The sequence below is a fragment of the Lissotriton vulgaris genome, chromosome 9 (assembly GCF_964263255.1).
Source record: "Lissotriton vulgaris chromosome 9, aLisVul1.2, whole genome shotgun sequence".
NCBI lineage: Eukaryota > Metazoa > Chordata > Amphibia > Caudata > Salamandridae > Lissotriton > Lissotriton vulgaris.
This window is the reverse complement of record NC_141697.1, coordinates 1,048,976,747-1,049,000,934: the sequence shown is the minus strand read 5'-3', so window position 1 is coordinate 1,049,000,934 and position 24,188 is coordinate 1,048,976,747. Positions and strand designations below refer to the sequence as shown.

Sequence of the window (24,188 nt, the reverse complement as noted above, 5' to 3'; positions counted from 1 at the left end):
ATCAAATGTACAGTGCTTTGGTCTGACAACATATCGCAAAGGCATTCTGGGAGTGTATTTGACCATGATACCTTGAAATGTAGAATACCCAGACGTTATCAGGTACGATAGTATCTATAATGGGGACTGGGTATTAAAATAGGTAAAGTTTGCTCCCAAGTTTTGAGGAAACGGGCAGGTGACAGCAAACAGATTTCATGGTTTGTGCCTTCTTGATAGATTCATTGTAACACCACTGATGATAAAGAGTTTTTTCAAGTTTCTTTGATCTAGCGTCAATTCTGGCAGGGTTCTGAAAAAGCTCAGGTATGCCCAACTTGATAAAGGTTTGTTTTACATAGGTTATCCAGGGTATACAGTCCTTGTTGTTTAGGCCCAGGCAGTCAGTCAAGAATAAGCAAGCTAAACCTGCCTTAGGCTTAAGCCATATGTTAATCCACAGCAGCAAGGGGACCAAGGCCACTGTATCAGCAATAAATGTTGAGCCTAGCTCGGTGTGGCCAATAAAGGTAGCCGTGCTGTGTGGCATTGTGAGGAGTCTACAGATAAATCTATTCTCAAACCTTTGTAATAACAATTATTGTAGCCCTATAGTCCTGCTCCATAAAGATCCCTGATACACATTGCCTTTTATAAACCTGTACCAGTTCACGCACTGGTTTGGCTCCAAACCTAGAAGTTAAAGGAAATGGAGCCTCAGTAGCATCTTCAAATTGTTGGGATCTTAACTTTAAGAGTGATTTCCACCTTATCTCCGAGTTAAAAATAATACCCAGGTAATCAAAAGATTTTATTTTAGCCACCGAGGTTTCCGCTATAAAGTACATTTTAGTTTTGTTTTGTGAGGGCCACATGTCATAATAAATGATTTAGAGAAATTACCCTTTACATCCAAGTCTTCCATAAATATTACAAACAAGTCTAAAAGCAATTGAAGATCCTTAGCTCTCCTTGCAATAAGGACAGCAGCATTAACATATAGCAAAATTGGTATATGGCGATTTCCCCTCTTGGGCAAATCCTTGCCTATAGACGATAAAAAGCTCTCAACAAGGTGAAAGGCGCAGGAGAGGTCCATAAAAGCTCAATTTAGCCCCTCTACTAGGCTAAACATATTTACCAGTTAGTAAGTATAGATTAAAACACTGGTCCACTGTGCCTTTTACTGAGCAGAAGTGGAACTGGACTTAGAATATGATATTCTGTTTTTCCGCCCACGATTCCAGGAAGGATAACACACACCCATGAATTTGGAGATAGAGTCTAAAAGTGAGGTGGGGGTGATAACAAAAAGGTTGGGACCTTATTTAAAAATGTGGACTATTGTTGCATCTTTCCTTGAGTTTTTATATGGGACTTACCACAGCTGATTTCAATGTATTAGTGATCGGAGGGGCCCAAAAAGAGATTTTACATTTGAAAATGTTGACTGGGACCCCGTTGTGACCATGAGGCCTTGTCTGAGGGGCTCTGTTTTATTGTGTTCGTGACCTCAGAAATAGAAATATAGAGTTGCCATGTTGATTCTGAGGCTCTTACGAGACTTCGCCTAGGTAGGCGAAGTACGCCCCAAGCTAATCGGGGGGAGAAAATGTCTGAGAAGAGTTATACCCAATCTTCCATGGGATTTAAGGCTTCTATATTCGATGTCTGTGAAAAGATAATACATTTCCAGAACTTTGAGCTATCCTTTAAGTTTGCTGCCTCCATGAGCTCATTTTGCTTTCCACTCTGATACGATTTATTTACACTCCCTAAGTGCAATATTCCCCTCTGATGTAGAGCTAGAGTAAGAGTGTAAACGTTTTTCCAGTTTCTATGAGTTGCAGAGCAAATTGAATTGAACCATCTATGTAAATGGATAGGAGTTCCGGATGGTTCTGCAGATAGTTTAGTGTCTACAAAGTGACATAACTAGGCAATAATAGTGCATGAATCAACATCAGAGTCTAAGCAAGCCAGTCGAGAGGATATTTGTAACTAATTCATGAAAAAAGAGATCCCAGCTAATTTTGTCCGACCTTGTTCTTACTCACTTATTAGGGAAGAATCAAAAATTTGCTAGCATTCGCGACAAGAATTTTCAATTCTATTAAGGACACGGAGGCGAGGATTATGCTTCTCAAACTTTACTGCATCAACACAGCAGCCACTGAAAATATATTATTTTCTCAAGTAAACAATAAATAACTACATTTCCCATGAACACCATGGTTATAGGCACGCCCCCACAGTCCATAAGAACCCCTTGCGTGCACATCACTTCCTCTTTCTTTGAGGCGATAAGTCCATAACGTGAACCAAACAATCAGTCCATAACTTGAACTAAACAAATCCTCCAACGTGGAAGAAGAACTTCAGGTTGTCATCTCAACGCCAGTCGTCTGTCAGTCCGACTTTTTCTCAGCTCCTGAAATAAAGGAATAACACCACCGTAAACACTGAAAATATGGGTGGGTAAGCGTTTGATATACAATACAGTACGCCGGGTGGGATAATCCTCGCCTCCGTGTCCTTAATAGAATTGAAAATTCTTGTCGCGAATGCTAGCAAATTTTTGATTCTATTACAGGACCGGAGGCTTCAGATTATGCTTGGTTTAACGCTGAGTAAACACAACAGAAGTAATGTCACCCACCGGCTTATAATAAAAGGTTTTAAATGTCGATTCAGACGACCAATCTGCACAACGCATGATATCCTGGATACTTGATCCCAAACTATATGATTTAGACGCCATAGCGCCTCTCACAGAAAGAGCACCAAAAAGTTGCGTATCTATACCAGCTTCTTTCATCACATCACAAAGCCACCTCGCTATAGTGGCTGCCACCACTGGTTTAAAGGGTTTTTTAACAGCAATTAATAATTGATTACAACCCTGCGGCCGCAAGGCCTTAGTACATTCCTTGTAACATTTTAAGCATTGAACCACACATAATTTTTCATTTGCAGGAAAAGCATTGTATGAAATATGTCTCGATAAAGTTTTTGTGCAACCTGTAATATGAAAAGAAACCCCTTCCGGGGAAAACACTCTACCTGTAACGTCGAGCGCTCTCACATCAGAAGTCCGTCTGCAAGATGATAAGCACAGCAACATAGCTAACTTTGCCGACAATTGTTTTCTAGAAAGAAGATTATTGACCGGCCATTTGTTGAATAGATCCAGAACCAATGAAACATCCCATAACCCAGTGTACTTGGGTTTGGGCGGGTTGGCGACCCTGACGCCTTTTAGGAGTTTGCATACCATTGGATGCATACCCACCGGTTTGCCGTCAATCTGCTTATGACCCGCAGAAATTGCTGAACGGAAGTTGTTCACCGACCTGTACGCCAGGCCGCCCCCCGCCTTTTCGGTTAGAAAATTCAAAACGTGGGACAACTCTGCCCCCACGGGATCCAGGTGTCGTCCCAAGCACCAATCCACCCAGCCTTTCCAGGCCGAGGAATAACGCTTCCTGGTGGAAGGTGCCCATGCCTGCTTGATGAGCTCGGCAGCCTGTCCCGAAATGCCTGGCAACTGCCACTGTTGCCTGAAAGCCTCCATGCCATCAGCGACATCCTGCCCTCTACTAGTAACGGATGCTGTTCCTGTTGAGGGCCCTGCAATAACCAACTCGAGTCCGGGAGCATCCTCGGACTGTCGCAGCTCCATTGAAGGAGCTTGGGAAACCACGCTTGTGACGACCACCACGGCGTCACCATGACAATTTCCGCCTTCTGTTTGATCACTTGCGTCATCACCCTGGGGATCAATAAGAACGGGGGAAAGGCATATTGGGTCCCCCGAGACCGGTCTTGAAGAAAGGCATCCGTCGCCGCTGCCAATGGATCCGGTCTCCAGCTGAAGAACCGGGGAATCTGAAAAGTCAGCCTGGAGGCAAACAGGTCCGTCTGAAACGGTCCCCATGTCTCCTGCAGCCAATGGAAGACACGAGGGAACAGCTTCCAATCGCTGTAATCCCTCAAGTGCCTGGAATTCCAGTCCGCCACCTGATTGGCCTGGCCCGGAATATATTCCGCTATTACCGAAATTTGATTCTGCAGACAATAGTGCCAAAAATCCTTGGCTATCTGAACAAGCATGGATGACCTCGTGCCGCCCAACTTGTTGATATACCTCACCGCCGACACATTGTCCAGGCGGAGGAGGATGCAACAGGATGTCCGCTTCGGGGATAACGTGCGAATCGCGAACGACCCCGCCAGCAGTTCCAAACAGTTGATGTGCATCTCGAGCTCTTGAGCCGACCATCTGCCGCCTGTAGAAACCTCTCCACAGCGCGCGCCCCAGCCCCACCGGCTGGCGTCGGACTCGATTACTACTTCCGGTAGGGATCCAAAGATCGCCCTGCTGTTCCATGCGTCTACGTGACTGAGCCACCACTGTAGTTCCGTCCGAACCTCTTCCGACAGAGGAACCGAATCGGTATAAGAAAGGCCTCTTTGTAGATGCTGGATCTTGAGGCGTTGGAGCGCCCTGTAGTGCAACGGCCCCGGGAATATGGCCTGGATGGACGATGCCAGTATACCCACAACTCTGGCCAGCGTCCTGAGGGTCACTACTTGCCTGTCTAGCAACTTCCTTATTTCCTGTTTTAAGTCCCGTAACTTGGTCTGAGGAAGACGTAGTTGCGAGGTCTGGGAATCGATCATGAATCCCAAGAAGTCTATCATTTGTGTCGGAGACATCACTGATTTCTTCAGATTGATCACAAACCCTAAACTTTGCAGCAAGGCTGTAGTCATGTTCAGATGTCGTGAAAGACTGACCTGGTCTTGCGCCATGATTAAGATGTCATCCAGATATATAATTAGTCTTATACCTCGTTCCCTGAGGAATGCTACCACCGGCTTCATCACCTTTGTAAAGCACCATGGAGCCGAGGAAAGACCGAAGGGAAGAGCCGAGTACTCGTAACACTGGTTCTCCCACATGAATTGTAGAAACCTGCGATGAGGTGGAAAAATCGGTATAGATAGATATGCATCCTTGAGGTCTAGGCGTACGAACCAATCCCCTGCTTGCAGCAAGTCTGCCAGGAGGTGAATACCCTCCATCTTGAAATGGTTGTACGTCAAGTATTGGTTGAACTCCCCCAGGTTTAGCACCAACCTGTTGCCGCCCCCTTTTTTCTGGACAAGGAAGACGTTGCTGAGGAAAGTACGGGGGCCCTGTCTGCAACGAGAGATCGCCCCTTTCTTCAGTAAATCTTCCACCTGCTCGCTTATTAAACTGCGCTCTTGTAGGGAAAAATGGAGAGGTGGAGGGGGAAACGCCTGCGCTGGGCTGGAGTAGAACTCTAGGCGAAACCCCTGAACCGTCTGTAGCACCCACGCATCCTGCGTCAATGTCCGCCACTGCGCCATGCAATGCTGCGTGCGCCCCCCCAAAGGAAGAAGGGAAACATCTGAGGCACTCACCGGTATTCTGGTGTGATTTGAAGCTGGCTCTATTGTTTCCCGACTGGAAACGTCCGCGGTTGAACTTCCTCTTGGACGGGTAGAAAGTGCCACCACGGGTGGAGTCCCACTCCCCACGTCCGCGGCCAAAGTCACCACGTTGGGAGCCTTGCTGGTATCCTCGGCCTGACGAGCGACCCCCGCCTCGTCCGGCCCTGGTGAAAACCCCTTGTGTAAGGGCTCTCTTTATTCCACTTTGGGCTTTGTCTAGGGCAGTAAAAGTACCGACGTACTTTGTGACGTCTTTGACAAACCTATCTCCAAAAAGGAAACCTCCGGCCAGAGGTCCCGGCTCCGCATCTGCCAGCTCCGTCAAATTGCTGTCCATCCGGAGCAATAGGGATTTGCGCCTCTCCGAGGAGATTGCGCAGTTGGCGTTGCCAATCAGGCAAATGGCACGCTGAGCCCAGCCCGCCAAGATATCCGGGTTTACTGTTCCTTGACCTTCCTTGGCCTTCAAGGCCGTTTCCAAGATTTTAGCCAGGGGCCCCACTACGTCCAACATTTTGTCTTGGCAGCCCCGCCAAGCCCTGTCTAATCCCCTTTTGGGGTCCTTGGAGAATTTTCTCAAGAAGGTAACCATACTTGCGTCGATCTCGGGAGTGTCTGCCACTCCGTCCGGGAGCTCAGGGCGTGGACATTCTGACCGTAAGCGGTTTCGAACTTCTCTACCAAAGCCCTTCCGTAGGTTTTCGTGCAAATACTCAGAGACCGCCGAATCCAATCCGAAGATCGGGGGTGGACTATCTCTGAGGGGTCAAAATTAAATGTCCTGATCCTGTCCTCAGCCGGCTTAGGATCAACTCTGGCTTTCTTCGGGGGAGGAGGGAGTTCCTCCGATGTATCAGTATCGGTCCCTGTGTCCGTGTTAGTAGTGGTAGTGTCAGTGTCCACAGGGATAGGGCGTTTAGCCTTGGCCTTGCCACCCATATACTGGGAACTATATGACTCTTTCGGCGGCAGAGAAGCCAACGATTGAGCGTGCGGCCATTGAACTGCGTCTGCTGAGTTTGCTGCGGAAGAAGTGGCTGCCTGCTTCTTCTTCTTCTTATCCCCATAACCGTGACGCTTAGCAAACCCTTCCAGTTGCTTTCGAATGGGTCGTAGTGCCTCCGCCAGTGCCTGCTGCACAGTCTGTGGGACCTTAGTCTCCATAGCTTTATTTACTGAAGCCTGGACCGAGGCATCCAAGGCTTCGACAATGTTGTCTTCAAGGACAGCCTCCTGCTGTCCATCCATAATTTCCTCCCCATCATTGTATTCCTCATCAGGATATTTCACCCAACCTTCCATGGTGAAGGCACACAATCTGCAAAGCAGTCCAAGAAATAACACTGGGTGTATAGGGGGTATTGGGGGGGGGTCAGCCCAAGCACACAGAATAATGAGGCAATGTTTCCCAAACCCCCTCAGCAATGCTGTAATCAAAGGGATCAAAGATCCTGGCCCTGAAATACCTAGAGCGTGTGCGCACTCTGGGCCTAATATTTTACTACCAGTCGATCAATTGAGGCTGGCGGTCACACAGGGTATCCTACCGGAATGCGGAGAGCGCGAAAATGCGCTCTCTGAATGCCGAGGAGTCGGAGCGAGGCGCGCCGCCCAAACGCTACCAAAAACCTACTAAAATATAGCCCAAATTGGCAGCGTTTGGGCGCGCGCGTCGACCGAGAGCCACCCGGCCTGAGCGTCAGGGCCGACTAGGGAAGCCTCTGCGTGCCTCTAAGGCTGCCGGTACCGGGCTCCGTGGACAACGCGGTGGACCCCTGCCGGTCAAAGGACCGTAACAAATCGGCACTCCTTAGGCGCGATGTCAAGCGGGCAGAGCCCGATCGGCGGTAAGGAAAAGTGGTTCTGAAAGGAAAAACGAGCTAAGTGCTATAGCGCTCGCAAGCGCCCACAGATAAACACTAGAAACAACAGCACAAAACACATGAAACGGAGCGTTTGGCTCCAAGTAAATAAACGCCCTGAACGGGACAATCAGCAATATATAAACCCCACAGGTAAGAACCCAAACACAAACAGAGTGAGGGGACCCCAGGGGAGGTGCACTTAACTCTGGCTTGAGCAGCAAAGAAAGAGGAAGTGATGTGCACGCAAGGGGTTCTTATGGACTGTGGGGGCGTGCCTATAACCATGGTGTTCATGGGAAATGTAGTTATTTATTGTTTACTTGAGAAAATAATATATTTTCATTGGCTGCTGTGTTGATGCAGTAGAGTTTGAGAAGCATAATCTGAAGCCTCCGGTCCTGTAATAGAATCTAATTGATCCAGACCTTTTTATGTTGTGAGGCACCTGTGAAGTAATGTTCCGCTCAAGGCCGATGGGGTTATGATTGCTAATTCAGTTACTAATAACTGAGAAGTTCAAAACCTTTGTATAACAGTGTGTGGAAACTAAGACGTTATCAATTGTGCTTGCTATCCCATTGCCAATATAGGTTGGGCGAGTGGGATCTTGTGGGGACCATAGTCCGCAACGAATGATAAATTATATTTTAAAATTAAATCATTTAATAACTCGGCTTTCGTATAGTATTGGGAGTTGTTAATATCCTCGGAACTTATGGCTTTGAAGCCACATACTGATTTATCACAAAGCTTGCAGATTTGGATGTTAAAATCACCACCTCAAATTATATACATGTTCTATTTACAAGTCGAAAAAAACTTTCTAAAAAGGTAGCAAAGTTGACAATAGCATCGGTGTTTCTGATTAAAAATGTTGTCATAAAAATTTACAAGTTACCTAGCGTGAGGCGAGAAGACTTTATTTGAAGTAAGCATAGCCAAACTTCCCTTTGCTCTACTTGATAATGAATTTGTAACTTGATGAATAAAAGAAGAGTAGCCTTCCACATATAGGTTATCCTTAGTCCATGTTTCTTGTAAAAAAAATGTATTTCTTAATAAATAGCAGCCAGTGTGTATTTAATAATTTGTTGTGGGCACCAGCAATATTCCATGAAAGGATCATAAGATGTACCGCTTGTGGGTGGGCCCTATAGGTTGTTGATTAAGTGTGAGGGTGCAGTGTTGGGCTCCTTATGTTAAGGGCTGGTGGAGAAGATGTATAAGAAGGAGTAAGACGGTAAATAAATAAATCGTAAATCATACGTTCTTATATAGCGCCTTTCACCGTAAGGTCTCAAGGCGCTTGCTTTGGGAACCCGTCCTGGCCTTTCCCTGCGAGATTACCCCTACTGGGCATCCCCAAGGTGAAGACCAGGCATCCCATCGCGGTGGGGCCGTAGTGGAGATTAAGCAAGCTATTGCCCAGAGTTGCAGAGTGTGAACCCACGATTTGAGTAGGCACCGAGGCGAGAATTATCGAGTCCGTGGACATTTTGAGCTCAAGGCCCTGCCTCGTCGGGGATTGAACCCTGGTCCCGGGTCTGACCTCTGCATCATGGACTGCCTCCTCTAACCGGTGAGCCATACTTCTCCAGTAAGACAGGTTAGGTCAGATGAATCATTATCATAGCTGGGCAGTCCATCTACTTCATTTAAGGACGTTATCTATCAAATCTGTTATAAGTTGCCACATTGTGTATAGCTTGCTTTTCCAGTGACTGTCTATTAAGGTAGTCTTTTTGAGGGGTGTGGTCGGTTCGATTCGGGTGAGGTCTATAAAAATACCCCAGAGGGTTGAGCATGGATGGCTTTTCCGTCATCTACTAGGTACCTTTATGAGGATAACAAAAACATGCAGGGATTTCATAGGTTAATCACAATACAATCTCTTGGAATTTTGGTGGTGTAGGCCAACCCACCCCACCCTATGGGCGAAAAGAACTTAGTTTCCGAAATCACCCCAACACCCGAGGATTTCTTCAGCCAATAGGTAGTTTTGCGTTTATGGGGCATACCATCTTCCTTGTTACTATGATGTATAGGTGCTAATTTTCTAAAACAATAACCTATGGGTTACAAGTAGGACAGCTGTGTGAAGTTGCAGTGTTCACATGATAGGCCTGATAGCCTGGTATAAGAGACCTTTTTTCCTGTAAAGCAGGCCGAATGTGCCCAATAATACCCGGGTCAGTACTTCCAGTGTTCTTGCTATTACCATAATTTGAAACAGTTATAGCCTGGGATGATGGGGATGTAGTAGTAGGCAATGTGGTGGAAGGGAATGTGGTCTTTCGGGAGGTCACCTGCTGTGTTGACTGATTTTTCTATCCTCAAGGACAATTTCAACTCCAACTTTTCTTTAAATAGAGACAGCATTAGATTCTCAAGATACTGCAATCATCCATGAGTTCCTTGTTTATGGCTTTTATCACGTCTTCACAAAAATGTGGCTACTTTGGTCATTATTGTGATGACCCCTTGTTAAAACGTCGCAGGAATGAGTTATCTAACAATTTCATGCAAACACAAGATGCTGTCTCCCTCTTCTTTTTATTTGGGGGGAAGGGGCAAGGTGATATTTTCTTCCTCAATATTTTTCAGGAGACTTGTTTGGGTCACTGTCACCCCTATTATCCTCATTAGACTGTGAAGTCCCTTGGTGGTAGCTTGAAGTAGTATTTTTAATGTTGCTCCTCTCTTCTCCCAATACACAGCCTCCATCATTTACCTCTGTGACTGTATAATCTGTTTGTGATTGCTGGGATTAACGTTGACTGCCTCACTCCACTCTTCAACGTTTTCAATGTCCAAACTAATAATAGCCCCCATTACAGTTGACAAGTAGTTTGTGATAGAAGATGTAGCCTTCGAGGTGCCCACTTAATGCGCTCTCGAAGGGGTCGCCTTTATCTTCTGCATATCAAAGATAGCCTACCTTAAGTCAATGAGGAAAAAACGGTGGAACAACGGTGGAAAAACAGTGGAAAAAAGGCCCAAAGGTGGGGGATGGGGGGGTTCTGGGGAGGGGGTTGTAGGGTGCAGACTTGGACAGGCAAAGATGGATCTGCTGCATGTCCGTGCACGTCTCGCGGTGAGGCCTTGGTGCTTGACAGCCCCATTTGTGAGAATCCGTGTAGCCCCACCTCCTGGAAGCAGAGAGAGTTCTAGGGCTTGAGGTCCTGCCGGGGCACTGCGTGAAAGCACTTTCCGTGCCGCGGTGAAACCTTGGTGATTTTAAGTGCCCGCTCAGCTTGAATCCGGGTGGCTCACCTCCTGGAAGCAGAGATAGGTCTGTGGGACAGCCCTGGCACTGAAAGTCCTTATCCTACCTCGCAGCCAAGACCTAGAACGGTCTCTCCCTTCATCTCCGGCGAAGCCTGACTCTGCACCAATTCAGGAATGACCTCAAGACCTGCCTCTTCCAACGACCCCAACAGGCTGCTCACACCAACCCCTCAACGCCTTGAGACCCTAACGGGTGAGCAGTGCTCTCTACAAAACTCTGATTGATTGATTGATTGATTGAGTGAAGGCACATCCTGCGTTTCGGTGAGGCCTTGGTGCTTAAAAGCGCCGCCTTGGCGGGAATCCGGGTCACCCCACCTCCTGGAAGCAGAGCAAATTCTGGGGCTTGTGGTCCAGTCCCGACACTGAGTGAAGATGCGTCCCGGTGAGGCCTTGGTGCTTAAAAGTGTCTGCTCAGTGTGAATCTGGGTGGCCCGCCTCCTGGAAGAGTTCTGGAGGCTGTGGTCCAGCCCCGACATTGAGTTTTTGATGTGGTAGTTTTTTTGGTAGCCTTAATGTGGTGGAAGGAACAGCCGAGCCAGGCCTTGAGTGGCTGACTGATAGTGGAGTCAGAGACCTGGTTGTTCGTCCTTGATCAGACCAATATAAATCTCAGATGTTTGTTGAATAATTTTAGTGTCTGTTCTTTTCACAGCTGGTTTAAGGTTAATGTACAATAATACAAAATCTTTGTCCTCTTCCAGTATACCAAGATGCCTCCTTATTTTGAAAGAATCCAAAAATAGAAGTATTACTCTTGATTGATTCTCTAATTGACCCATTTGAATGTAATATGTGATGGACTTTTCATATACAAATCAACTACAGAATAGAGACTGTGGAACAGACTATCCTCCGCTTTAAGCCAGCAGATGAGTTATGCTGGGAACATTGTTCAAGGAGCAGAACGGTCAAAATAGTGTCTTAACTTATCTGCTCAGCCCCTGTATTTGGGCATGTGTATCGTCTAGATCTAAAAAGGACAGCATTAAAGTACAGTTTTGTAAAGCAATTTTCTTCCTGTAACGTCTACCTCTGGAATCCATGAACTTAAAGTTATTCCCAAAATAGGCCTTCCAGTGATTGATACCACAGTACATCTCAAAACCCAAGCAGACATCAAACAAAGAAACATTCTAGAATGTGGCCTTAAAGCCCTCCAAAGCGGGCTATACCGACCATTAAAGGCCTGCTCCAGCTTTCGGCCCCGGCCTTTAACAAGGGAGCGACCCTGGTCAGTATAGCCCAGCTACTACAGGCTGTTAGAATATTCCTCCACTAGAGGGCAGAATGTTCTAACAAATAAAACAAAGACCTCAGTGCGCCCGAGGGGATTTAATTTCTCTCCGGCTCATGAGGCCTTTGTTCTCAGCAATAGCTGTGAATGACAAAGATTATAATGTTGGAGCTCCAGACGTTTACCAGCCATTGTCTTCAGTGGAGCTCCCAACATTTCTTTTTTAATTTTTTTATTATATACCTATAAAGCCAATTACAGTACATTGATTCATTAATTCATACAGAGTAAGGCAGTGTGTTATATCTATGAAGAATATATATATATATATATATATATATATATATATATATATATATATCCTACTCGCGGTCGCCAGTAGGTAGTTATAGTTAGGATCTACTTTCCATAGGAAATCCGCAACATTCTATTGGGAATAACTTCGGCGCCGGTGGACGAATGAAAGCAAATTTCTCCAAGAAAATGGCCCGCTCCGCTCCTTCCCTGAAAGTTTGGGGGGGATTCGTCAAGCGGGGGCCGAGATAAAAGGGGGGTCCCAAAACGTGTTTTCCCCATGTTAATTTCCATAGGGCGGTCGAACTCACTTTTAGCCCGAACGGTTGAATGGATTTCCACCAAACTTGGCAAAATTGTAGGGACTGGTAGCCCGATGTGCCTTTGCTGTGTCTCAAGATATGTGCTCCAGTGGATTTTGAGTAATTTAGGTCCAAAAAAATATATATATCTATGGCAGCGCCCCGGTACGCGCACCGGTCGCGCCACGCGACTTGCGCACGGAAAGCTGATTGGCTCTCGGGTGTCTGTAAACATTCGAAACAGTCCGGAGCGGCCGCCATCTTGTGTCTCGGTAGAATCGAGACACAAGAGGTGGGTAAAACAAAGGGGGAAATGACCATAAGGGGGAAGAGTAGACCCCCCTTGACCCCCTAGGTTTGATGTGGGGGCTATAAAAGGGCCCCACGGGCAAAAAAATATATTTTTTTTTTTTGATTTGCGCAGGGGGGGCGCCCGGGACGCGCACCGGGGAGCGGACCGGGGAGCGTCCCATGGGGAAAAAAGAATGATAGAGTTTTTAAAAAATGTTGCCTTTTTTTAGAAATTGGAGGTAGTTCTAAAAAGAACTTTTTCTTTTCTTTGTTTTGTTTTATATTTTTTTTGGTTTTTTGAACATTTTGTAATTTTTTTGGCTTTTATGAACTATTTTGTATTTTTTTTGGTATTTTTTTATGAGGAGAAACAAAAAACAGGGAATTCAAAATGGCTCAACAGGAGCAAAAAAAAATCAGGAAAAAATTAGGGTTTCTTGGGACATTTGTGGTTGTCACCACAAAGGAGGATCAGCTTTATGCTCTGTTCACCATACGAGATGGTCTTTCCACAAAAAATACAGGTGACCCTAAATTCTCCGAAACGTGGTTGAATGCAAGGGATTGTCTCCCTTGTTTCTGGTCCCGATGGAGTTGGTTGTTTTTGTTTGGAGGTGCTGGGTGTAGATTGGGGAAGGTTGCTGGCCAGTTCTCTCATTTCTGCAGCTGAATAGTTAATAGGATGCTTGCGCTGCATATGCCTTATCATGGTATTGTTCCCAAATGAATATTTTTTATTTGGGTTCCCCCTTGAGAGTTCCATGCTACAGATATACAGTCATGAGTGATGTCACTGACCATGTCATGAGTGATGTAATATGTGATGTCATCAGCAGTGCATTACACGCGCAAGTTATAGTGAGTCCAACTAACTATAACGTGGGAATTTCAATGGTTTTATGTCAGTAAAATTTCCAGCTAACTATAACTGGTGTGAAACCTATGTTTTTTTCAGTGAATTTAATAGGTTTTTTAAATGCTAATTCCTAACTATAACTGGTGTGAAACCTATGGTTTTTTCAGTGAATATATATATATATATATATATACACACAGATAATTCTTAAAAATATTTAGTTCAGCCTTGAAAGGGAGTTTATCATTCATATTACAAACATAATAAATACAGTACGAAATAGACACTCGGTAAAAAACATTTGAGTAGGTAGGACTGGATAATAGCAGATCCTGAATGTATATAATCACTTAGTATATCATAGTTTGTCACATCCCAGATTCCTCTGCTGCTTCTTCTATCGGGGCAACCCACGTTCTTTCTCCACCTTGCGATGGGTGACCAAATTTGCTCACCCAAGTTTCCTTGACTCACTCTTACCCCTGCACGAATATAGTGTGGTCTCTTGGTTATAGAACCCCAGGAGGCGTGTTAGCCACATTTGAAAGGTGGGGGGATCCACATTCTTCCCATTCCATGTTCTAATATCTTTTATTGGTGATTGTTACAAATGCAGGTCTGATTAAAGAGAACTGTTTTTGTCTCTGCACTTGGTGGTGTCTGCAATTGGATCACAAACCACATTAAAATAGCCTACATCTTATTGATTAAGAATTAACCATCTTGCGTTCTTAATATATTCTCCTAGAAGTTGATTCTGGAAAAAAAGAAAACACTGCAGAGGAATGGCATGTCGCAGTTTCATAGCTGTGATTCTGATTAAGGTAGCTACAGTAAAATGACATTTCCTTGCAGCCAAGCTCACTATCTTTGTAATTCTTTGCACACTCGCAGCCAGAACACCATCCGACTGGTGACTTAGAAGAATAAAAAGGAAAAAACAAGGCAGCAGTCCTTTTGCATCTGTGCACCCAGAATCTTGAACAGCATTTGTGTATCCATCAAGACGTTCCCAATGCTGCTTTAATTTTGGAAAGAGGTGAATACTCACCACTTTAAAGAACTGTACATCACAATGCAATATACCCTTTACAACGCCGCTACCTCTCCTACCATTCGTTGACTTTATGCTTGTCTCTGACCGTTGCCTTTTGCAAAGATTTACACTATAGAAATACCATTTAAATACATAAATTGACATTTTAACAAGTTAGACATACCAGACAGTATAGAGTACTGTGTGATTTCGTTGGTGTTAAAAAAGATATGTGTAATTGAACGTAAGATTTGGTCCAATAGGAACATAGAAAGGATACCTTACTACAGAAATATGCAGGAAATACATAACTTGTTATAAGTAAAAGGGAGCATAATTGAAAAAGACAATTTCCAAATATGATGCTTGTGCTGAAAGGATTACTTCTGAACTTTATGATAACTCCTTTATGCAAATAAATATTTTGTATTTGTTTACAATTAAATATAGCCTTGGGCTATACTGGTCATTAAAGACCTGGGGCCAGATGTAGGTCGACATTTACCGACCGGTAACTGCCGATTCGGCCGTTACTGACCGGTAAATGGCTATTCGAGATGTAGGTGGCATATTTTACAGATTCGGTAAATTTACCGAATCGGTAAATTTACCGAATCTGTAAAATACTGATTTGGTATTATTACCGATTCGGTAATTTTGAGATGTAGGTGGGACTCTTCTGAGTCCCACAGGCCTTACCGAATCGGTATTTTACCACCCAATCCAATTGGGTGGTAAAATACTGATTCCAGGTGTGCATGCACATGTGTGCATGCACACCTATGGCATGTGACAGACAGACGTGCCCTTAGGGCATGTCTGTGTGCCACATGCCACACATGCCTTAAATCAGGGTGCTAGAGGGTGTCAAAGTGACACCCCCTGCACCCTTGCAAAAATCGGTATTTACCGAATCGGTAAATACCGATTCGGTAATGCCCATTGATTCCTATGGGCATTGAAGCCCATAGGAATCAATGGGCATTACCGAATCGGTATTTACCGATTCGGTAAATACCGATTCTTACAGAATCGGTAATTCAATTACCGATTCTTTCTACATCTCCCCCCTCCTATTTTACCGATTCATAAATACCGAATCGGTAAAATTCGGTATTTATGATTCGGTAAAATTACCTTACCTACATCTGGGCCCTGGTCCTCAGCGGGACTTTAATGGCCTTATTAGCCCAGCTATGGAGGGCTCTAAAGCTAATAAAACATTCCGCCACTAGATGGCAGAATGTTCGAAAAAATAAAAACAAAGGCCTCAGGCACCCTGAGGTCTTTGTTCACTGCAACAGCTGTGAACGACAACATTGGAATGTTGGAGCTTCGTGATTTTACTGGCCATTAGAAGCCTGGAGCACTCCATTGTTTTCAATTGAGCTCCCAATATTTAAATGTTCTAATGTATTGTAATACGTTTACAGTTTGCATTACAAGATAGCAATGTTTTAAAAGATGTGAACTTTTATGATACAAGGCTAATAACCTATAGTGCATGTGTGGTATCTTCATGTCTATGCCATGTATTCTGTCCTTAGATGTATGTTCAGCCACTGTGAGTTTGAGGTAATAGAATGGTGATGTGTGCCTGATGGAGTGAATGAGAGTTGGAGTGTGTTGGCTGAGCAGCAAGGATGCTACTCCCTGTAGGGCTTTCCTGAAACCTTCTTACCATCTGTACCCGTAACCTGAGACTCGTACTTTGAGAATAAACTTTATCCTGTTTTACCATTACTACTGGCTACCCTGCATCTTCATTTACCACAATGGCAACTAGCAGAAAAAGGACCTAGCATTAATACTACAGAGCTACTGCAGAAACATGAGAGTTGGGGAGATTACATCAGAAGATTACCTGAAACGAAACAAGAGACCTAATACTAAAACCAGTGCAAACTGAAGGAATTGAAGTGCCCTGAAGGCCCCACCGATGTCTCTAGCATCTGATCGACCACAGTTTGGGGTGTTTACCCTTATGTTCATTTATTTCATTAACAAGCAAAGACTGTTTCTGTGGACATTTTTTACCAACATCAGTTAGGTTGGCGACAGTCCTGCTAATGAAAGGAGTGCAGGAAGTGCGGCAGGCGAAGTGAGCAGGTGGCAGCACTTTACTGAACTGGCAGCATTTAATTAGATTCTCTTTGGAGTGGACTGGCGGCGTGCTTTGATGTCAATCAGCAGCCTGCTTTCAACATACATTTTATGGTCTGCAACTGCAGAAGATTTGGCCTGCTGAACCCTCATTGTACTCCTGTGATTTATGGCAGTTATCAGCGATGAGTCTGCATCTGCAGCACTGTAAGGTGAATGTCTAGGTAATTAAATCACTACGGACTGTGTCCCCAAGCGCAGCTGGACATGTAATGAGTCCCGTATCTCGAGAGCGTGAGTTCTATTTCAATCGACATGGCCAAAATTTCTACCATTGCACCGCGTGATCAGCGCAAAACTGATATTGCAGAAGCGCTTACCAGGTGGCCAGTTACTAGAAGCGTCTTCTGAAACTGTGAGCGCGCTCTACCTTCTGTTCTAAAGCAGCCAGAACGACGGCTGTAGAGCGTCAAAGGAAAGCAGCCACTTTCTTCATGCTCCTCGTTTCCCTGGTGATGGTGTCGTGTAGTTCCTATAAATCTATGTAGGATCTACACGTTTAGACAACATAAACTGTGGCACTAGTGTCCAGACTGATTTCAAACACGATGCTAACCCTCACTAGATGTACCTAAATGTACCTGGAATGTACGTAGGTGTATAGCCAAGAATCCCCCTAGGATGGAGCCAACCCCATTACCTGAAGTGAGATAACAGAGGACACTGTCTTCCTCTCGAGATGGACACCCCGTGAGGGATGTCAGTGCACTGCGTGCAGGAACCTCAGTGTCTCGTGTCAGCATGTAAATCTTTCTCCTCTCTCTGTCCCAACAAAGATATGGTTCTTATATACCCAAAAGATGCCCTCAAGGGTTCTACTTTGCTGTGTCATGTCAGCCGAGGATGACGATACGGATGACCCTTATACATAGTTATTATGCAGAAGATGGTACTTCTGCTGTGATTCTGAGAAACCTTGTGCATAATAAATTAGGCTAGTTTTCGGAAAACAAAATTGCACAACATTCATGTAGCACCTAACTAGGTAAAAGGTCAGCACATACCCTTTATTTAGGACACTGGTACTGTAAATGTAGGTGAATGGTTAATTGACTACCCAGGCCTATATTGGGGTACATTACATGGGGTCATAACAATGGCTCACTCTACTGTGCACCCGCCTCTGCTCGTGATGTTGCGGCGTTTGTGACTTGTGTGGCCTCTCGTCAGTGGTAGCCCTGCTTGTGACGCTTATGACTTATTCTTTTGATTATGTGCATTGATGGTAACCTTGGTAAGCATGGCTTGTTAGGACTCTGGATAGTGAGTTGTGAGAAATTTACAGCTGAAGTGCTTTGTGCTGCCATGTTGCAGGCAGACTTAAATGGCACTTTTCAGTTTGGGTCTAGCGTGATCATGGGTTTTACACAGTTATCATTCATGACAATATTACTGACAAAGTGTGCATGCTGCCAGCATGGATAACGATGAACACATGAACACAAGAATACAATATATCAATTCATTGGACATATAATTAAATCATGATTAATGGCATTGGAGAGGGGTCAGCATATCAGTTCATTACTGTCACGAAATTATACCATTCTTCAGCTGTATTTAAACCATTTTTGTAGCATCACAGGTGTCTATCCATTTGTATTCCAGTCTTTGTAGGAGGTATTTGATGTCTCCTCCTCTGGGTGGTAGAGCCTCTTGCTCCAGAACTTTCCATTTGATGTTATCTACTGTGTGCTTTTTCTCCAGGAAATGGGCAACCACAGGTGCGATGACGACAGAGCATGGGATTCTGCTTATGTGTTGGGAAATCCTTGCTCTGATTTGTTGAATTGTCTGGCAAATATAGATTAATTCACAAGGAGACCATGTGCAGTATACACGATTAGTGGACACACAATTCATATGTTGTTGTAACGTTGTTTTGGCACACCCATGTGTGAACGTTTTAGTGTTCAAAGTGAAATCACCTGAGGTACAGCCCCCACATCTGTAGTTGCCTTTGATAGGTTCAAGGCCCCTTGTGGACAGGATGGTGTTGTTCTGTTTGATCTTGTCTGTGTTGACATTAACCAGAGATTGTTTGCTATTTCTTCCCTTTCCCTTCCCTTTTGTGAGAAAAGAGGGAAGTTAATTAAAGGTCTCCATTGTGTTGAGTATAGACCAGTGCTTCTTGATGATTTTCACTATCTTATTGGTCTCTGGGCAAAATGTGGTAACGCAGACAACTTTTTCCATTTTAGGTTTGGGCTGTGTCTAAAGAATCTGTTCCCTTGGTCTATACTAAGCTCTTTTCATAGAGTTCCGCACGAGGCATTTGGGTAGCCTCTTACACAAAGTTTGTAACTAACGATGGTCCATTCACTGAAGAAATCTTCCTTAAGGGTACAATTCCTGCACAGTCTAAGGAACTGTCCATAAGGAAGATCATCTTTCTAGGCTGTAGGGTGAAGGCTTCTATATTGGAATATGGTATTACGTTCTTTAGGCTTCCTATAGAGTGAGACAATGAGATGGTTTTCTTAGTATCTTATCTCCAAATCAAGTAAAGAAATATTCTGATTGCTACGGTTAGATGTAAATTTAAAAAAGGGTTGACTTTTGTTAAGATATTGTATGAATGCGCACAAGTCAGATTGGGTGCCTTTCCATACCAGAAAAATATCTCAACATACCTCTTCCAGCATTGGATATTGGTTAGGAACGGGTTTTGCTCATTCGTGACAAACTCCTTTTCAAATTGGCCTACATGAAGATTGGCTAGATTTGGAGCAACAATTGCTCCGATAGAAGTGCCTGGGCACTGCTGGTTATAATCTTGGTTAAACAGAAAGTAGTTTGTCGTGAGAGCTATCTAAAGAATTTCTCTGATGAAGTCAGTGGGTACATTAACCCTGAGCTGGTTGGGTTTTGAGGATCTTTTTTTATTACCTCAATACACTCTTGTTGTATAATGTTATTGTCGGCCCATTCTATGTCTAGAGTCACTAATATTTCTTGTGTGGCATCAAATGCCTGATCCTCAATGAGGTTAATCATGAAGGTACTGTCACGTACATACGTGTTAAGGAGGGACACAGAATCTTTGATGAAGACATTTATATTTTCTCCCAGTGGTTCGACTATCAAGCCACACCCTGATAACATCAGTCTCCCCAGTGGGGAGCTAGAATCTCTCTGTATTTTTGGATGTGTATAAAGAACAGGGGTCCGGGGAGATTTTTTATTAAAAACGTCAAATTCATGCTTCGTGAGAAAACCTGAGTCTAAGGCTTGGGTTGCGGATTCTAGTAGTCTAGTCCTTATCTCCGGAATAGGTTCTGAGAGCAATTATTTATAGTGGTTGATATTAGACAGTTGTCTCATTATTTAAGCCTCATAGCTTTCTCTATCTTGAATAACGATTCCACCACCTTTGGCTGCTGGATTAATAATAATAGAGTCCTCTTTTTTAAAGTTTATTCAGTGCCTGTCTTTCTGGCAATGTGATGTTGTATGGTGTGAAAGATCTTGCTGTTCTTAGGGTATTAATGTCATTAAGGTCTGATTTCTCAAACGCCTGTATTTCTGCTGGCATTGTTGCATTGGGAGGAATGAGGCCTAAGGAGGTATGCAGAAACAGGAGGAGGGGTATCTTTGTCAGAAAAGAATTGTTTAAGTCTGACTGTTCTGAAGACTCTATATATTTGAGATTGTAGTTTAAAGTAGTCTGTTGTTTTCTGTAGGGATAAAGGATATGCCTTTGCTAAATAAGGATACTGCCTCTGTGCTAAGTATGTGAAGGGATAGATTAAAGATAGGGACACACTGGGAGGTGTCGATTGTCTCTGTAACATCTACAGCTTGTCGTCTGGACCGCATCTGTGGTGTTATCTCTGTGCTATCTTCTACTGGCCTTCCAGACCCCATTTGTAGAATCACCTACAAGTCTGGCAATCCCCTGAATATTGGTTCTAGGTCCTGTCTCTTTTCCCCTTGCCTCTTTCTGTACCTTTCGGGGTTTAGCCTAAAAAAAGATTAGGGCCCTGGTTGATAACGTCTTCGCTGGTTCCTTCTCCTAGGTCCTCTGAGCTCTCTGTACCCCCGAGTACTCTGAAAAGGTAATGAACTTGTTGCCTTTATATCTGCCCCAAGACACTTGTCTGCATGGTGGTTGGGCATGATGTCTAGTTGGCTGATGTGTAGATGCTTTTCATTGATGTGAATGCACTACTAACCAAGCATTTGCAATGCAATGGTCTCGGCATCATTAAAGGTAGAGCTATTGGCATTGCTCATGACATTTCTTTTTTTTTCTTTAAATCATAAATAAATGGCATTGTCATTTACATTGCCAATACACAGCACTCTGCACTCAACAGCACACACCACTCTGCACCTGCACTCACTGCTCTGCACACTCACTCTGCACTCACTACTCTGCACTCACTATTCTGCATTCTGCACACTCACTCTGCACTCACTACTCTGCACTCACTACTCTGCACTCACTACTCTGCACTCACTATTCTGCATTCTGCACACTCACTCTGCACTCACTACTCTGCACTCTGCACTCACTACTCTGCACTCTGCACTCACTACTCTGCACTCACTACTCTTCACTCTGCACTCACTACTCTGCACTTTGCACACTCACTCTGCACTCACTACTCTGCACTCACTACTCTGCACTCACTACTCTGCACTCACTACTCTGCACTCACTACTCTGCACTCACTACTCTGCACTCTGCACTCACTACTCTGCACTCACTACTCTGCACTCACTACTCACTACTCTGCACTCACTACTCTGCACTCACTACTCACTACTCTGCACTCACTACTCTGCACTCACTACTCACTACTCTGCACTCTCTACTCTGCACTCACTACTCACTACTCTGCACTCACTACTCACTACTCTGCACTCACTACTCACTACTCTGCACTCACTACTCACTACTCTGCACTCACTACTCTGCACTCACTACTCACTACTCTGCACTCACTACTCACTACTCTGCACTCACTACTCACTACTCTGCACTCACTACTCTGCACTCACTATTCTGCACTCACTACTCTGCACTCACTACTCTGCACTCACTATTCTGCATTCTGCACACTCACTCTGCACTCACTACTCTGCACTCACTACTCTGCACTCACTACTCTGCACTCACTATTCTGCATTCTGCACACTCACTCTGCACTCACTACTCTGCACTCTGCACTCACTACTCTGCACTCTGCACTCACTACTCTGCACTCACTACTCTGCACTCTGCACTCACTATTCTGCACTTTGCACACTCTGCACTCACTACTCTGCACTGTAAGTTTACGTTTTAGGAGAGAATTATTCTGTCCTGCAATTTCCTGGAAAACAGCAGTGTTTACAAAAGCTTGTCAGTGAAAAAGCGGTCCGTTTGTTGGTTATCATAGTTCTGTAGCCTGTGCTCCCAGCCAAAACCAGCCTAGCAACTCAGAGGTGAAAAACAAAGGAAGCCGACCACCTCCGACCCAGACAAAACAAGATAGAGACTCAAGCACTGGCACACACTAAACATAAAATCACACAGTGAGGGCATGCCAAGAGCTAGGCGAACCGGCGCGGCTGCGAAATAGTTTACAAACCTAAAATCTGCCCACTTCATGACCCTATCGGTTCCCACAGAATGGCGCCTGCGTCCTATTTTCATGTCAAAAACAAATACTTCGCAATGTCACGCTTTTTGGCTCTCATTTTGAGGAGAATGCCCGGCCTACTTTCGGATGTCGAACTGCACCGACGAGTCATGTCCCTTGCGGTAAAATAGATTAGGGAGCATTAGGGTCATGCGGGGCGCCATAGAGCTTTCATCACCGCCACAGAAACTCACCTAGGCCGGTTTAAATTGCGTTGCGCAATATACCACTCTGATCGGAGACCGGTAACACATCACTAGTGTCTCACCCAGGTTTCACGAAGCCTCAAATATTTGTGTCTCCTTGGAAACTGATACCTAAAATGAATGTTCTGTAAAGCCACCAGGTGGGGGGGGGTGGGGATGGGCGTCAGTCAGGCAGCTATGCCTCTGAACAGAGCAGTGTCTGCTGACTTGCACGTGTGTGTGTGTGTGTGTGTATGAGTGGGGGGGGTTCTGTATGTATGTGCGTGCGTGTGCGATTCTGTGTGTGTTTCTATGTATGCGCATGCGTGTGTTGTGTGGGAGCTTCGCGCAGCGCTCGTACTTATGCGCGTGCCAGTTTAGAATCGCCTGCGCGCGGCCAGGAGTGTCTCCTGGGAAGCACACTCGCCGACAAAAGATCTCGGCGGAGACGCGCTTCCGTGCGGCTAGCCGAGACCTAATAAAAACATTTCATGTGCCTGTGGCCATTTTAGCAATGTTTACTGCTGTTTTAAATTACTTGGGATTTCGAGCCTGAGGACAGGGAATTATTCATGCATGTGAATCTATGAAAGATGCCAACATTGGAGACCTATTGTATAGGTATGTAACTTCTTTATTCTGGCTAAAGTCTTGCATCTTCTACAGTTTCATAACATTAAAAAACTATAGTTGATAGCCGGCATGATGGTTCAGCGAGTTAAGTGCTTGCCACTAACATCTGAGAGAGAAGCAGATCAGAAGTTCAAATCCCTACAAGTCCACCTCCTACTTCCATCCCTGCTTGGATGATCATTTGAGTAATAGTAACATCTGTCATGTAATGTGCTTAGAAACCGCTAAAGTGCAATGTGAAGTACTATATAAAAACAAGCTAAAATAATAATGATCATCATTATTTTATAAACGAAATTAGGTGCAATTGCCATCAGTAACACAAACCAATACTAAGAGTGCATGAGTTATGCATGTATGATAAAATAGAACTAGGTGCTCAAATGCTGTTGTTTACCAATTGTATTAGAGAAATGGCTAAAAATGATGGAACTTACATATGTATAGTTGTATAAGATATATGTATATATTAAGGTTAAGAAAATTTCATAAAAAAAATAAATTCATGATTACAACACACTGGTGACCTGTTGGAACGCATCAAATGCAGGAGATGTGGTACTAGAGTAACCAAATGACAAGATTGAAGTAAAAAAGACTTATGTCTGTCAAGTTGATCACAGTTTTTCACCAAACAGAACAAACTCAATCAGTAGTAAAATAACTCAACTGACTTTTGGGCACTCTCTCAGTTGCAGATCTGGGACACAGCGGGCCAGGAAAGATTTCGAACCATCACACAGAGTTATTACAGAAGCGCCAATGGAGCTATTATAGCATATGATATAACCAAGCGAGGAACATTTAATTCGATTCCTCGTTGGATTGAAGATGTGAGAAAGTATGCTGGTTCCAACATAGTACAGCTGCTGATTGGTGAGTTCAAACCTTTATAATGTTAGCTCAATTGTGACTGTTATTGTGGTTCCAAGCAGTATGTTGTGTAGG

The 24,188-nt window shown here is 44.4% G+C and overlaps 1 protein-coding gene across 1 annotated transcript in view; it reads left to right on the top strand.

Moving 5' to 3' along the window:
• RAB43 (RAB43, member RAS oncogene family) overlaps positions 1 to 24,188 on the top strand; it is a 93,111-nt gene that overhangs the window by 45,975 nt on the left and 22,948 nt on the right. The window contains exon 2 of the mRNA XM_086938982.1: positions 23,933 to 24,116. Within this exon, the coding sequence (XP_086795108.1) occupies positions 23,933 to 24,116 (184 nt within the window). The remainder of the gene's footprint in view (positions 1 to 23,932; positions 24,117 to 24,188) is intronic.